General features: G+C 38.7%; 2 protein-coding genes across 22 annotated transcripts in view; one reads left to right on the top strand and one right to left on the bottom strand.

Moving 5' to 3' along the window:
* Positions 1-1,037, bottom strand: part of FUBP1 (far upstream element binding protein 1) — a 32,304-nt gene extending 31,267 nt beyond the window's left edge. For 9 of the 21 annotated variants that reach the window (XR_015726271.1, XR_006780429.2, XR_006780427.2 and 6 more), the window contains exon 1: positions 814-1,037. Coding sequence is in view for 16 of the 21 variants with exons in the window: in XM_045801958.2 (XP_045657914.1) it covers positions 814-933 (120 nt within the window). In the remaining 5 variants the exon portion in view is untranslated. The remainder of the gene's footprint in view (positions 1-813) is intronic. The other 12 variants (XM_045801966.2, XM_045801963.2, XM_045801962.2 and 9 more) reach the window with 2 other exon arrangements.
* A 200-nt stretch (positions 1,038-1,237) lies between these two features.
* Positions 1,238-12,577, top strand: part of DNAJB4 (DnaJ heat shock protein family (Hsp40) member B4) — a 41,859-nt gene continuing 30,519 nt past the window's right edge. The window contains exon 1 of the mRNA XM_045801949.2: positions 1,238-1,556. The gene's annotated coding sequence lies outside the window, so the exon portion shown is untranslated. The remainder of the gene's footprint in view (positions 1,557-12,577) is intronic.

The following is a 12,577-nucleotide window of genomic DNA, read 5'->3' on the forward strand; positions in this document are numbered from 1 at the left end:
TATAGTTAAGGGACTATCTAATAAAGTTCAAATTAAGAAGCCTTTAAATTTCCTGGAGGAATTTTTTTTAACAGCTTTCGTGTGGGAAAGAACTGCCTTCAGGGCAAATGTACGCACCTACGTAATACAAAGAGGTCTGGTCAGTTTACGACTCCGAACAGAGAGGCAGATTCAAATTGAAACTTCGGGTATAATGGGCCTGAAGCCATTTTGAGAAATAAGGGGAAAGGACTGGTAGAACACACTGACACGTAAATCCTGCTCTGAGTAAGGATTCCAACATGGGATACTAGTGCTCTCTTAAGTCTCTTCCTTTTAGATGTGAAAGTGAATGATACCGAAAGAACTCGAATGAGCTGGAAGCTGTAAAGACTGCTTTACTGACATATCCCTCCCTTACTACGGCTCCTGAGGACAGACCCTAGTCCTCTCCCAAACTCATTACCAGAACCTTCCATACTATTGTGTAAAAATTACGCGCGCTTTATCCCATGGAGAAATTTCACTCTGAAAAAAAAGGAAATGCCAAGCTAACTCTTCAGAGAAAGCGCGACTGCCGCAGAAGCGAAAAGACCTAAAGCCGTCTATGCCTAACACGCGTTGAGGTTCTAAGTGGCTTAGACCAAGATACATAAAACCGAGCTCCAGCTTCCAAACTGTATTACCAACGTGGGGAACCATAAATCTCCTCACATTTCAGAGCCCGGAAGGGCACTTCATTCCTCTTCCTCATGCGCGAAGAAGTAGCGGCCTACTCAGCCGGCGGCCAATTACCATGAGCGTTCAGGATTCCGCCGCGCGGTCCAGACTTACCTGCCGTGCTCTCTGCAGCGCATCTTTGAAAGCATCGTTAACTCCTCCACCACCACCGCCGCCGCCTCCACCACCAGCAGAGCCAGAAGAAGGTGGAGGCACTGTTGAGTAGTCTGCCATGTCTACGCTACAGTGGCCGCTGCCGCTTCTTCGCAGAGACCTTCCCTCAGCCAACTGCTAAGAAAGAAAGAAAATGGCGGCCGTCGAGCCTGTATCACATTCTTGTGCGACCATCGTGCCGTAAAGGGGCGGAGACTGAAAGGAGAAAATCTCGCGATGTTTTGAAGTAACGAACCGGTGTGGGGGTGGGGCTTAAAGACAAGGAGAGGCAGAAAAATGTCGCGAGACTTGTGTTGAAGCTATCGCGAGAGTGGGGTTTATTTTTGGCGCCTCCTCTACGCGCATTCTCTTGTGGAGGCTGTGTTACTTGTACTTCCGGGGTGGTGGGTGAGACTGGTGCGGGGACCACGGTTGGCTTGAGTTTCGAAAACCTGAAGAAAGAGTAGTTGTTTTTTATTGGTTGCAGCCTCTGGGAGGGACTGCGGGTTAATTTTGCGCCAAGGGTCATTCTGTGTATCCATGGGAAAGGAGGTAACGTCGACAGCCGTAAGGACGACGCTACAGTATCTCGAGAGCGCCACAACCAGGAGTGTAGTGTGCCTGGGAGAAGCGCGCCCGGGACGCCACGAGATGTTTCCGAAAACGTCTGCTGGGCCTGGCGGGATCTCGTCCTGATTTTCAGGGTAGTAAAGTGTCCCTGTATTTTACTTATAGATTGGCAGATCTGTTTTATCCCAAGTGGGGATGAATTCAGGCTAGAGGCCTCTTAGTTCTCGAGCTGATTTCGATATTTTTGTGCAATGTGGACGAGGCTGTGAAATTAAGACTATCCTTTTAAAAGCGTGATTGTTCCTAAAATTCCGTTTTAATTACACTTAGTAACCTAGTATTGTATGTGTCCAGGGCCAGTTTTATTGAGGTCATCTTATAATTAACAACAACATCTATTTCTTGACCAAAATTGACTTTGTGGCTTCCTAAAAGTAGTATACCCCAGCCCCTGCCTGTGAGAACCTAAATGTAAGGTAATGTTCTGAATTGTCATCTCGGGACTGGATAACTTTTTAAGTGTGTGTGTGTTTCTGTTACGTACTTCAGGATTACCAAGTAATTTCAGACTTCCGCAAGCATTTGGTGGCACATAATTTACTGCAGTACTAGTAGTAGTTTCAGACTCATTGGGATTTTTTAGGAATCTTATTTAGGAGTCGATCGAAGTGATATCCCCCCCCCCCCAATTCCTTTATTTTTGGATAGCAAAGACTGAGGTAAAATGAATTTTACCAATTTTGGCATTTTGTGTTTTGTGAATTAGATCTAAAAAATAGTTTTCCCATTGCTAGTCTTAAGAGTAATTGGAAGAAATGCGTGTTTCGGTCTTCCTAATAACTACAACTGATGTGTCCACTTGTTCAGGGCCCCGAGTCAGTCAGATAACTAGACAGATAAATGCATATAGCTACAAATGGGCGCTTCCTCCACTGAAGCGTTTTCTACCGTCTTAACCATTTATAGCTCTGATTATCTTCTTCAGTGTTCATACCTATCCGTTTAGATTTGGAGGGGTGAGGATTTGTATTTCGAAGAGCAGTAAATGTATTGGACTACAGATTTAAGTATAAATGGAAAAATAAGACTAAAAGCATTGTTGGGTGGTATTGTTAAAACTTTTTTCCGTTACGTTTTGAGAAGGTTTAACAAGTGACATACATTAATCAATTGATTTTTTCATTTTTTATTAATTAGACATATACCAGTCAGTCCAGATTAACATAATGTTAACCCCAGAGTGATATAATTTACCTCCAAACAAACTTTATTTCAGACGATTTTAGTTGTTTCTAAATATTCAAAGTAAGGCCCTTCATCTTTAGTTTATTTGTAGACTTTCCTGGAACCAGTTGGAATCAGTTTAGATCAGGATTTCTTAACTTCAACACTGTTAACACTGTTTAACCAGATAATTCTGTTTTGAAACACCGCTGTGTATTGTAATATGTTTAGCAGCATCCTTAGCCTCTACCCATAGATGCTAGTAACATATCACCTCCCCCCACACACACTCAATTGTGACAGCCAAAAATATCTCCAGATATTGCTGATGTCCCCTGGTAGGCAAAATCATCCCACATTGAGAACCACTGGTCAGCCTTCATTTCTGCCCCTGCCTCTGCATTGGAAGACCTATTTACCATATTTTTGTGGTATATTCCAAATTCTGTTAATTTCCATTTCCACTACTACCAAGTTATCATCACCTCAGTCCTGGACTGTAATAGTATTCTATTTGGTTTTTCTGCTTCCACCCTTAAATCGCTACAATTTGCTTTTTAAAATTATAAAATTATAAAAATACATAACATACATGTAAATTCTCAAAAGTAACAAGGATCCATTACTAGTACTCTTGAAGTTCAAGTCTCTACCTGATTATATTACAATTATTTCTTCATATAGCAGCTTGAATGATTTCTTTCTTTAAAACAAGTCAGATCATCTCACCTTTGTCTTCCTATTACACTTTTTTTTAGATTTATTTCAGAGAGAGAGCGTGCATGATGGGGGTGGGCATAAGGGGAGAGGGAGAAGGAGAAAGAGAGCTGACTCCCCACTGAGTGCAGAGCCTGACACTGAGCTGCATCTCATGACCCTGAGATGTGACCTGAGCTGAAACAAAGTTGGACACTTAACCGACTGAGTCACCAAGGCGCCCCAAGTATTACACTTTAAATCCTATCTCCTGGAGTGGTGTAAGGGCTCCATATGATCAGGCCACTGTCCCTAAACACTCCTCCCTTTCATTCTTCTTCACTCACCTTGCTGTCCAAGATACTTCCAGCCTTTGGGATTTTATATTTGCTTTTTCTTCTGCCTGGCCTGGATGCTTTTATAGATTTCACATGGATATGTCCATGTCATTTGAGGCTCAGTTCAGATGTCACCTCTTTAGGCCATCTCTGACCTCTAGTTGTGCCATTCTGCAATCACTCTCCCATTTCCATCTTATAGCATTTATCTGAAATTATGTTCTATGTGTTTACTTGTTTATTGTCTCTTCCTTTAGAATGTAAACTGGAGAACAAGGACTGTCTACCATTGACCAGTCCCTAATGCATAGTCAGGGTTCTAGTATTTGTTGAAAGAATGCATATTGAAAAAAATCTGCCTCTACATTTTAGTTGGTTTTGTGACCTTGGGCAAGTAACTTAGTCTCTGTGTTTCAGATTTCTCATCTACGTTGATGATCATAACTTGCTTTACTGTCCTGTGAGCTCTTCAGAAACCAGAAAGTGCTGTGTAAATGGAAACTAGTAATGAACATGTAATTTGGCTTCTAGCATTTTATAATCAAGAAAGGATAATCCATGTACATTTTTTGGATTGCAGTGATGTTCAAATCTTAGTTTTGGTAAAACCCAGGATCCTGCAAGAGCAACTGAATTGTGGGAAAACTAGCCAGTGACTTTTGATTAGGCTATGTGAGTTCTCAGTCCACTCAGTTGTCTCAAAGCCATTTGCACTCTTCTGGTTACTGTTATAACTGATGAGATCAGGCTTTTGATTAAATTTATTCCCTTTTACAATGTAAATTCCTTAAAAGTGGATGTATCATAGCTAATAATCTAAAATTGGCTTATTATGCTTTGAGAGATTGGCTAAATATTTGGCTGGATTATATTTTGTAGTCAGACTCTTAACACAGAAATTGGTATTTCATATTTTATCCTTAGGATGAAGCAACAAAAGTTGGTGTTTTTGAACTTCCAGAAGTATAGCAGGGAGTATTTAGATTTACCAAATAACAGAGTGAAAAGATTAGTAAATGTAATAAAAGCTGGGCTATTAAATACACCGGCAAGTTTCTTCATTTACCTTCTGACTTGTTGGTTACCAAATGACTATGTGATTTTTTTTCTTAGCACAGTTTTCACTTTTGGATTTGTTAAATCTATGAAATAGTAACAGATTCTTATTTTTAGCTACTGGAGAAAAATAGGTCCATTGTGGCTTTTCCCCCTCTCCCCCTAATCCATTATGGCTTTTAAACAGGCTTTTTTAAAAAAGATTTACTTATTTTAGAGAGGGTGAGAGAGTCCCAAGCAGACTCTGCGATGAGCACGGAGCCTGACAAGGAGCTCCATCTCCTAACCCTGATATCATGACCTGACACAAGAGTGGGATGCATAACTGACTGTACCACCCAGGTGCCCCTTAACAGGCATTTTAGAGTGACAAAACTGTGCAGGCTTCCTGCCGCAACTTTCTACTGATCACCTACCTCCTAACAACTCTTAGCCAGAAGGATCTGATAACTTCATGCTATATACTGTGTGTCATTTAAACCAGGCCAATACTTCCTCAGTACACAGTCACAACAGATTCAGGTTAGATGTGAGGAGGAAATGGCCACTTCAAATTAAAGTAAATAGTCCCCAGGATGTCATTAGGGTGTTTGATCATTAGGTTGGTTATTGGTTTAATGACTTTTATATCCCTTTTTACTGAGTTTTTAGAATTCTATTTCAGACTAAGGTGTGAATGGAAGCAGGATATATTAGCATTTTTTAAAGATTTATTTGTTTTTGGGAGAAAAATATATTTTAAGAGAGAGAGAGAGAGCGAGTGCGAGTTGGGGGGAGGGGCCGAGGGAAAAGCAGATTCCCCACTGAGCAGGGAGCCTGATGCAGGACTCGATCCCAGGATCCTGGGATCATGACCTGAGCCAAAGGCAGATGCTTAAACGACTGAGCCACCCAGGCACCCATATATTAGCATATTAGAGAACAAAGTTGTTAACACAAATTAACTTTGGAACATTTTGGAGAACAACAGTTTGACCAGTGTCTGAAACTGGAGGCAGCCCAGACAGTGGAAAGGACTCTGGACTAGGTCCAAGAGCATCTGTGTTCAAGTATGATCCATGTGCCCTTTGGTAAGTCAAAACTTCCTTTTTTTTTTTTTTTTTTTTAAGATTTTATTTATTTATTTGACAGAGACAGCCAACAAGAGAGGAAACACAAGAAGGGGGAGTGAGAGAGGAAGAAGCAGGCTCCTAGTGGAGAAGCCTGATGTGGGGCTCGATCCCAGAACGCTGGGATCACGCCCTGAGCTGAAGGCAGACGCTTAACGACTGCGCCACCCAGGCGCCCCTCAACTTCTTCCTTTTACCAGCGTATCAAAAAGAGAGCGCAGTTCAATCTGTTTCTGAAAAGTAGCCAACAGTAAAGGATAATAAAAAGTCTTATGTTTTCACACTGTGACTTCTGTCCGTTTTTCCCTTTCAGAAGTTAAAATACTGTCACCCTCAGTTATTAGAAATTTCTTCTCTGATTTGGTTGCCAAATTTGATAGTGTTTCCTGATTGAAGGGCTGTAAGAAGACTGAAGAATACTAGGACATTGCTTATGATCATTGATTTGCCGTAAATCCAGACTTTATTATCCTCGTCATTTTCACTTACCCACAACCGCAGAGCTCCCTTTTTGTCAGGTACATTTCCCATCTCTTCCATTTTACTGTTGCCTGCTAATTTCCATTTTTCCAGAAAGCCTCTCCAGAACTCTAAAATTTAGGGATTCTTATTTGTTGTCATGTACTACATCATGGCAGTAATAGCATGGTATCACTTATTGTTTATTTGGAATTTCCACTAGATTATAAGGTCTGTGAGAATAAAGACTATGTCTTTTTCTGTGTCTTTCCTGCATAGCACACTGATAGCAATAGCTAATAGTGGCTAGTGCTATATCCTGGGCCCTGTTCTAAGTGCTTTATCTGTATTTAATTCATTTATTCTTACAATGGCTCTATGAGGTGCATATTAAAATCTCCATTTTTCTTGGGTACAGGTAAGTTAACTAACTTGCCCCCAAGGTCACATGTTAGTGTTAGTGATCTGAACCCAGGCAACCTGTGTGGAAAGAATAGAAGAATCTATAAAAAATCAAGTAATGAAATGGATCTCTTTGTAATTTCTGTGGTGTGGTTCACAACTTAGTATTTCTTACTTGGATTTTAAAAATACTTGCATTTGTTTTTAATCAGATATATGCGTAAGTTCTTCATGAGAAGGCAGGTCTTAATGTAAGGTAATAAAAATATTATGTACAAAATTAAAGAACCCATGTGTCGTATAATAGGATAGAAGCTTGTTTTTCTGTGTTATATGGTGTGTGTGTGTGAGAGAGAGTATATGTGTATACATACATATATTTGGTGTGATTAGTGTTATTTTTCAAATATATTGTTTGGGGTTTATGTGTTTGTAATCCACATCACTAACTAGATTGTAAGCCTCTTGAAGAAAAGAAATGGATTGCTGAATTTTAATTTTTCCTCTGTTTTTCCACACAGCGTCTGTGATAGTGTTTGTACTGTTTGCATATATGGATTCCTTACAAAATAGCCCACCTCCCAAAAAAAGCACACCAAGAGTTTTAAAATCAGACTCTTCTGGAAATTAAGAGTAAAATTCTTTATAGTTTAATCTTTCAGAACAATTAATGCTTGAGACAAAGGTTCTTTATGAAAATAAGATAAATTTTCTTTGCCCTTCAGTGAAGGCAGAAGGCATATATGGGGGAAGAGAGAGGGGCTTGCTAAGGTACCATTCCCAACTTTACAGGGTTCTTCAAATTTAATGAGAGAAGGACCATCCTTACTGTATCACACACAGGGCCTCTTTGAATATATAAATAGTGTTTGGCTAGTTGCACACATCTGTTGGCAGCCTGTGTAAGCAGGATCTGTCCTTTGACCAGGATCATAGGAGATACAGCACAGCATCATAAAATATATATGAAATTGAGTGTCAGTATTTAGTGAAAAAAATTCAGAGCTGCCTGCCCTTACTGATACACCATAATGCTCCCTTTACTGTAGGGATAATCATAGTTTGAAAATTTGGCACTCCTGACGGCATCTGTCTCAAAAAAATTGGCTTTTACCACCCAGTTCTTGAGTGATTTTAGTTAATTCTATAGCATACATCCCAATAACTTAGAATAAAGCTGGTATATAATGCTGCAGAATATAATAAAACTACAGAATATATGTAATATATATGGTTTCATAATGTTTTTGACCTGTGAAAGTTTTTTAAAATTTTGTTTTAATTCCAGTGTAGTTAACATGCAGTTAAATGTAAGTTTTGTTAATTTACTTTGAATTAGCCCTGTGCTAGGGAATCCTAGATGTATTTCCAAACCTGTGTCTGCAGCTATCTCCAAGACTCTGTGCGTTGCCTCAAAACCAAAATGTCTAAAATAAATTCATACATTTGCTGTTTTATTCTCCCTTTATTTTGTGGTCACAACATGTTCATTTTTCCTCTCCCTACTTGGATCATATATTTATACATCAGTTCCTTTCACTTGTTACCTTTATCTTTTTCATTAAAATTTGAGCCAAATGTCAAAATTAAAAATCATCTTTTTTCATGAACCTTGACCTGACTAACCAATTCCATCTATCTTTTACTTAATTCAGTGCATTGGTTACAGGGAGCTTTTTTAAAATGTTAAAGCTGAGCCCCACCCAACCCCCACTCTCAGAGACTGATTTCATGGTCTATATCTGTATGTGTAACAACTTCCTAAGTTGATCCTTAAAGTGCAGCCCACACTTGAGAACCACTGACCTATAACTGCCCCATCAGACTTTTGCTAAATTTTGATGCCTTATAGTTTGTTCTTTAGTTGTTATGGGCATTAGTCTAGAGAACTCAAGGTCTAGAAGCATTGTTTTTGAACCCTATCAATTTTTTGTTGATCTAGGCTAGGGCAGTGTTTCTTAAACAGTGGTATGTTTGAGAAAAACCCTGCATTATCTGGGGTGTTTCTTAAAAATGGAGATACTTGGGCTCCACCTGGGCCTAATGGAACGTGTTTTAAGAAATCTACATTTCTTATTTTAAAAAAATAAGCATCATAGTTGATTCTTATGCTTATCAATTTGAAAACTGCCCTCTTAATGCAAAAAGTTTAAATGCAGAATTTAGCTTAATTAAATTTTGTTTCCCCAGCTAGACTAGTACATGTTCTGAACACAGAGATCTTGTTCTCTTCCCTTTTTTCTCTGTATAAAAGAGGGCTGGTTGAGGACTGGATCTTACTCTTTGGTTTGCCCAGTATGGCTTGGTGCTTTTATGTTGGCAAAACCTTAATATCAAATTGAATTGTTTATCATAGTTACCACTTCCCTGCAAAACAATTGCCCAGTATGGCTTGGTGCTTTTATGTTGGTAAAACCTTAATATCAAATTGAATTGTTACCGTAGTTAGCATTTCCCTGCAAAACAAGAGTTCAAATTGTCGAATATGTGGTTATGAATTTTAGGGGCTTTTGAGGCTATATAGCATGGAAGAGAAGCTTCACTCAACTTTTCTTAGGATAGCAGACTTGGAAAGACCTTGAAGATCATCTAGTCTGTTTCTTTCATTTTATGGTGGAGGAAATTATGACCCAGGTTGCTTGAGAACCGTGTACAAAGTGACAAGATTAATTGCAGAGCCAAGACTAGACTCCTAATCCAGTGCTCTTTATTTCATCAAAGAACTCTGAAGCAGCAGTGATTGCATTAAATTTCATTTTGATGTTTTCTGCTTCTTAGGTGCAAGGAGAAGAAGAATCTTTGCAGAACCAAAAACATCTTGATTTTTGTAATCAGGACATCTGTCTTTACTCACAACATTTATGTTTTGAAATAGATATTGAAAGAGGATCTTTGCCAATGAAATCCTTAACTGAAGATGGGTGGGTGAGATGTAAAGCCCAGTTGGCATACAGTTTTGTTGTTGTTTTTTAGTGGAACTTTGCTTCTCTGTCCTGACATTTCCATGTCTCTATTTATAGCAGTGATCTCTTTGGAATTTGCCTTCCGATTCTGTTTGTTCTTTTATGTAGCTCCATATTAACTGATATTCTCACTTCATTTTTGTTAAAATATATTTGAAAGGACTTGAAAATGAAAAGGAGTCAAAATTTTTAAAAGCATCTGAAATTATTTTCTTTGATTTACCATAATCATTGTTTATAACAGGTCATCTAATTGTAGTACCTAGTAATACTAATTTTTCAGGATAGAATGGTGTTTATTTTTTAACTTTAAGATCATATGACGCCTACAATAAATTTCTTTTATCCAGGACAGATAATGCTTTGGATTCTTAACAGCCTTGCTCTTTAAGGATATACTTTGATATACGTGAAGACCAAGAGATTTTTACTGAGAACCTTTAAAATGGCAAACTCCGTAAGGGTGGGAACCATTTTATTTACCTTTGTGATTAACATAACACCTGTCATCAAGTAGGTGCTTATTTATTCGATTCAATAAAATTGCTGGGCATTGTTCTAAGTGCTGGAGATACAGTAATGAAGAATATAGACAAATATGCCTACCCCCACGGAGCTTATTCTAGGGAGTGAATGTTGAATGAAACCATGAATCACTGCAAAGACTCCATCTTTGTTTTCAGATAGTTCTTTCCATCAGTCTAACAAAGAATATTCTGGAGTTGTGAGTTCGAGCCCCACGTTGGGTGTAGAGATTAATTAAAAGTAAAATCTTAAAAAAAAATAACCTGTAGTTTATTAAGCAATGGGTTAAAGAGTTGGAATGGAAGAAGCTTAATGGATCAGATCATTCATTCATTAAACATTTACTTCTGAGTGTGCATATGTAAAATTATTTGAAATACATAATTGCCAGTTATTGTCCTGATTCTCATTTATTTGTGTTCTATATGCAACCCTGAGTAAAGGCCTCAGTTGCTTGCCAAGCCACATCCAGGAAACTTTATCTCAAATCAGATGCTACTGAGTGCCTCTGACTATGTTCACCAAAGTTCTAGTAGTTTACTTGTTTATTTTCTGTTCTTCACACCAAAGTGTGAGCTCCACAGAGCACCTTGTGTATTTTAGTTAGCACTGAATCCCAAGTACACAAAATAGTGTGCCACATAGTGGGTATTAGTAAATAGTAACCAATCAGTCCCTGAGCACTGAAAATGGTACAACCTACGTCTAGTCTTCAGACTACTCAAAAAATAAAAATCTTCAACTCTAATGTTCTTCTCTTAAGAAGAGCTCTTTTCACTTTATCTTGTTTACTAATATACTCTATCTGTTCTGACACTTCCCTATTCTTTCAATCTCTATTACTTCCTGGCCTTAGTTTGCCAGTCACTTCAAGAATTCCAAACTCCCATTCCCCTTGTCTTTCAGTAGTGTCCACTCTTTAAATCCACAACTCCTAATCACTTAAAATAGATACTGGAGTTAGATGAGCTTCAATTCACCATTGTTACCTAAGTGCTAGGTTATTTAACCTGGCCAACTTTAACCTTTTTTGAGTTTCAGTTTGTTCATTTGTGTGTAAATCTGTTTTTATTTTTGAATTAAACTCTACGCCCAACAGGGGGCTCAAATTCAGGATCCCAAGATCAAGAGTCACGTGCTGTATTGACTGAGCCAGCCAGGTACCCCCTGAGTTTCAGTTTGTTTTTTGATATCCTAAGCGTTGCTATGAAAATTAAAATGAGATTATTGTAACCAGATGCTATTTCCCACAAGTAGTGAAAACCCGTATTAAATAATAGCCAAAAATCCAGGCATAGAGTGGCCCTACGGCTGCTTGATTTACAGCTCAGCAATACATGAGCTACCCATGTTTTTTTCATCTTTGCCCTCTGCCATCCTCAACATGTGGTTTAATGCTCCTAATGATTGCATAAGGGTTGCCATGGTTCCCAGTGTTACGCAGTCATAACTGTAAAGTGGAAGAAGAAAGTTTCTTGTCTTTAAAAGCAAGGAAACCTTTCTACTACCGCCTTCCCCTGGACACCAATGGGACTAACCTTGTGCTGACCAAAGCTGAATCACAGGCTTACTCTAGCAAGTAACATACTTGGTTTTGAATAATTAAGATTCATCTCCTGGGGATAAGGGAGAGGCCCCCACCTTCCTAGTAATAGTTATTATTACTGCTGCATTTGTGAACCTTAGGACTCTGTCCTTGGACCTTTTTTCCCCATCTGCATTCATTCTAGTATAATCTCTAGCCTTGAGGTTTTAGGATCACCTCTACTCCCAATTTTTCATCTTCCATCTGGACTGCTTCTATGAATACTAGACTCCTATCTCCTACTGGCTATTAGATACTACCATTCCTAAGTTTAATAAGCATCTTAAACTTAATATGTCCAATATTGAAATCCCCAATTCCCCACCTCTCATTTCTTCTGTCTTCCGATATTAGTCAATAGCAATTTTGTTCTTTACATTTGCTGAATATGAAAAATCTTGTAGTTATTGATTTCTCTCACATTCCCACATCTGAGTCATCAGGAAGTCCTATTGACTCTACCTTTAAAATAAATAACACCTCCACTGCTACATCATTGTCCAAACCACCTGAATTATTGCAATACATTCTTATTGGTCTTCCATCATTGCCCACCATACTTTCCCACTCTTTTCTTAACATAAAAACAATAGCAATCCCGTCATTCTGCATCAAATTCTCCAGTGGCTTCTCATCTTCCCTCAATACAAGTCAAAGTCTTTAGTGGCCTACAAGATTCTATACCATCTAGCCTCTTATTATTTCTCTGACTGTCCCCACCCCATCATTGCGACATAGCTGTACCTTGAAGATGACTGACATTCCCTCACCTCCAGACTTTTGTACTTGATTTTTCCC

The sequence above is a fragment of the Ursus americanus genome, chromosome 12, assembly GCF_024610735.1.
Source record: "Ursus americanus isolate L20-20 chromosome 12, mUrsAme1.1.p, whole genome shotgun sequence".
NCBI lineage: Eukaryota > Metazoa > Chordata > Mammalia > Carnivora > Ursidae > Ursus > Ursus americanus.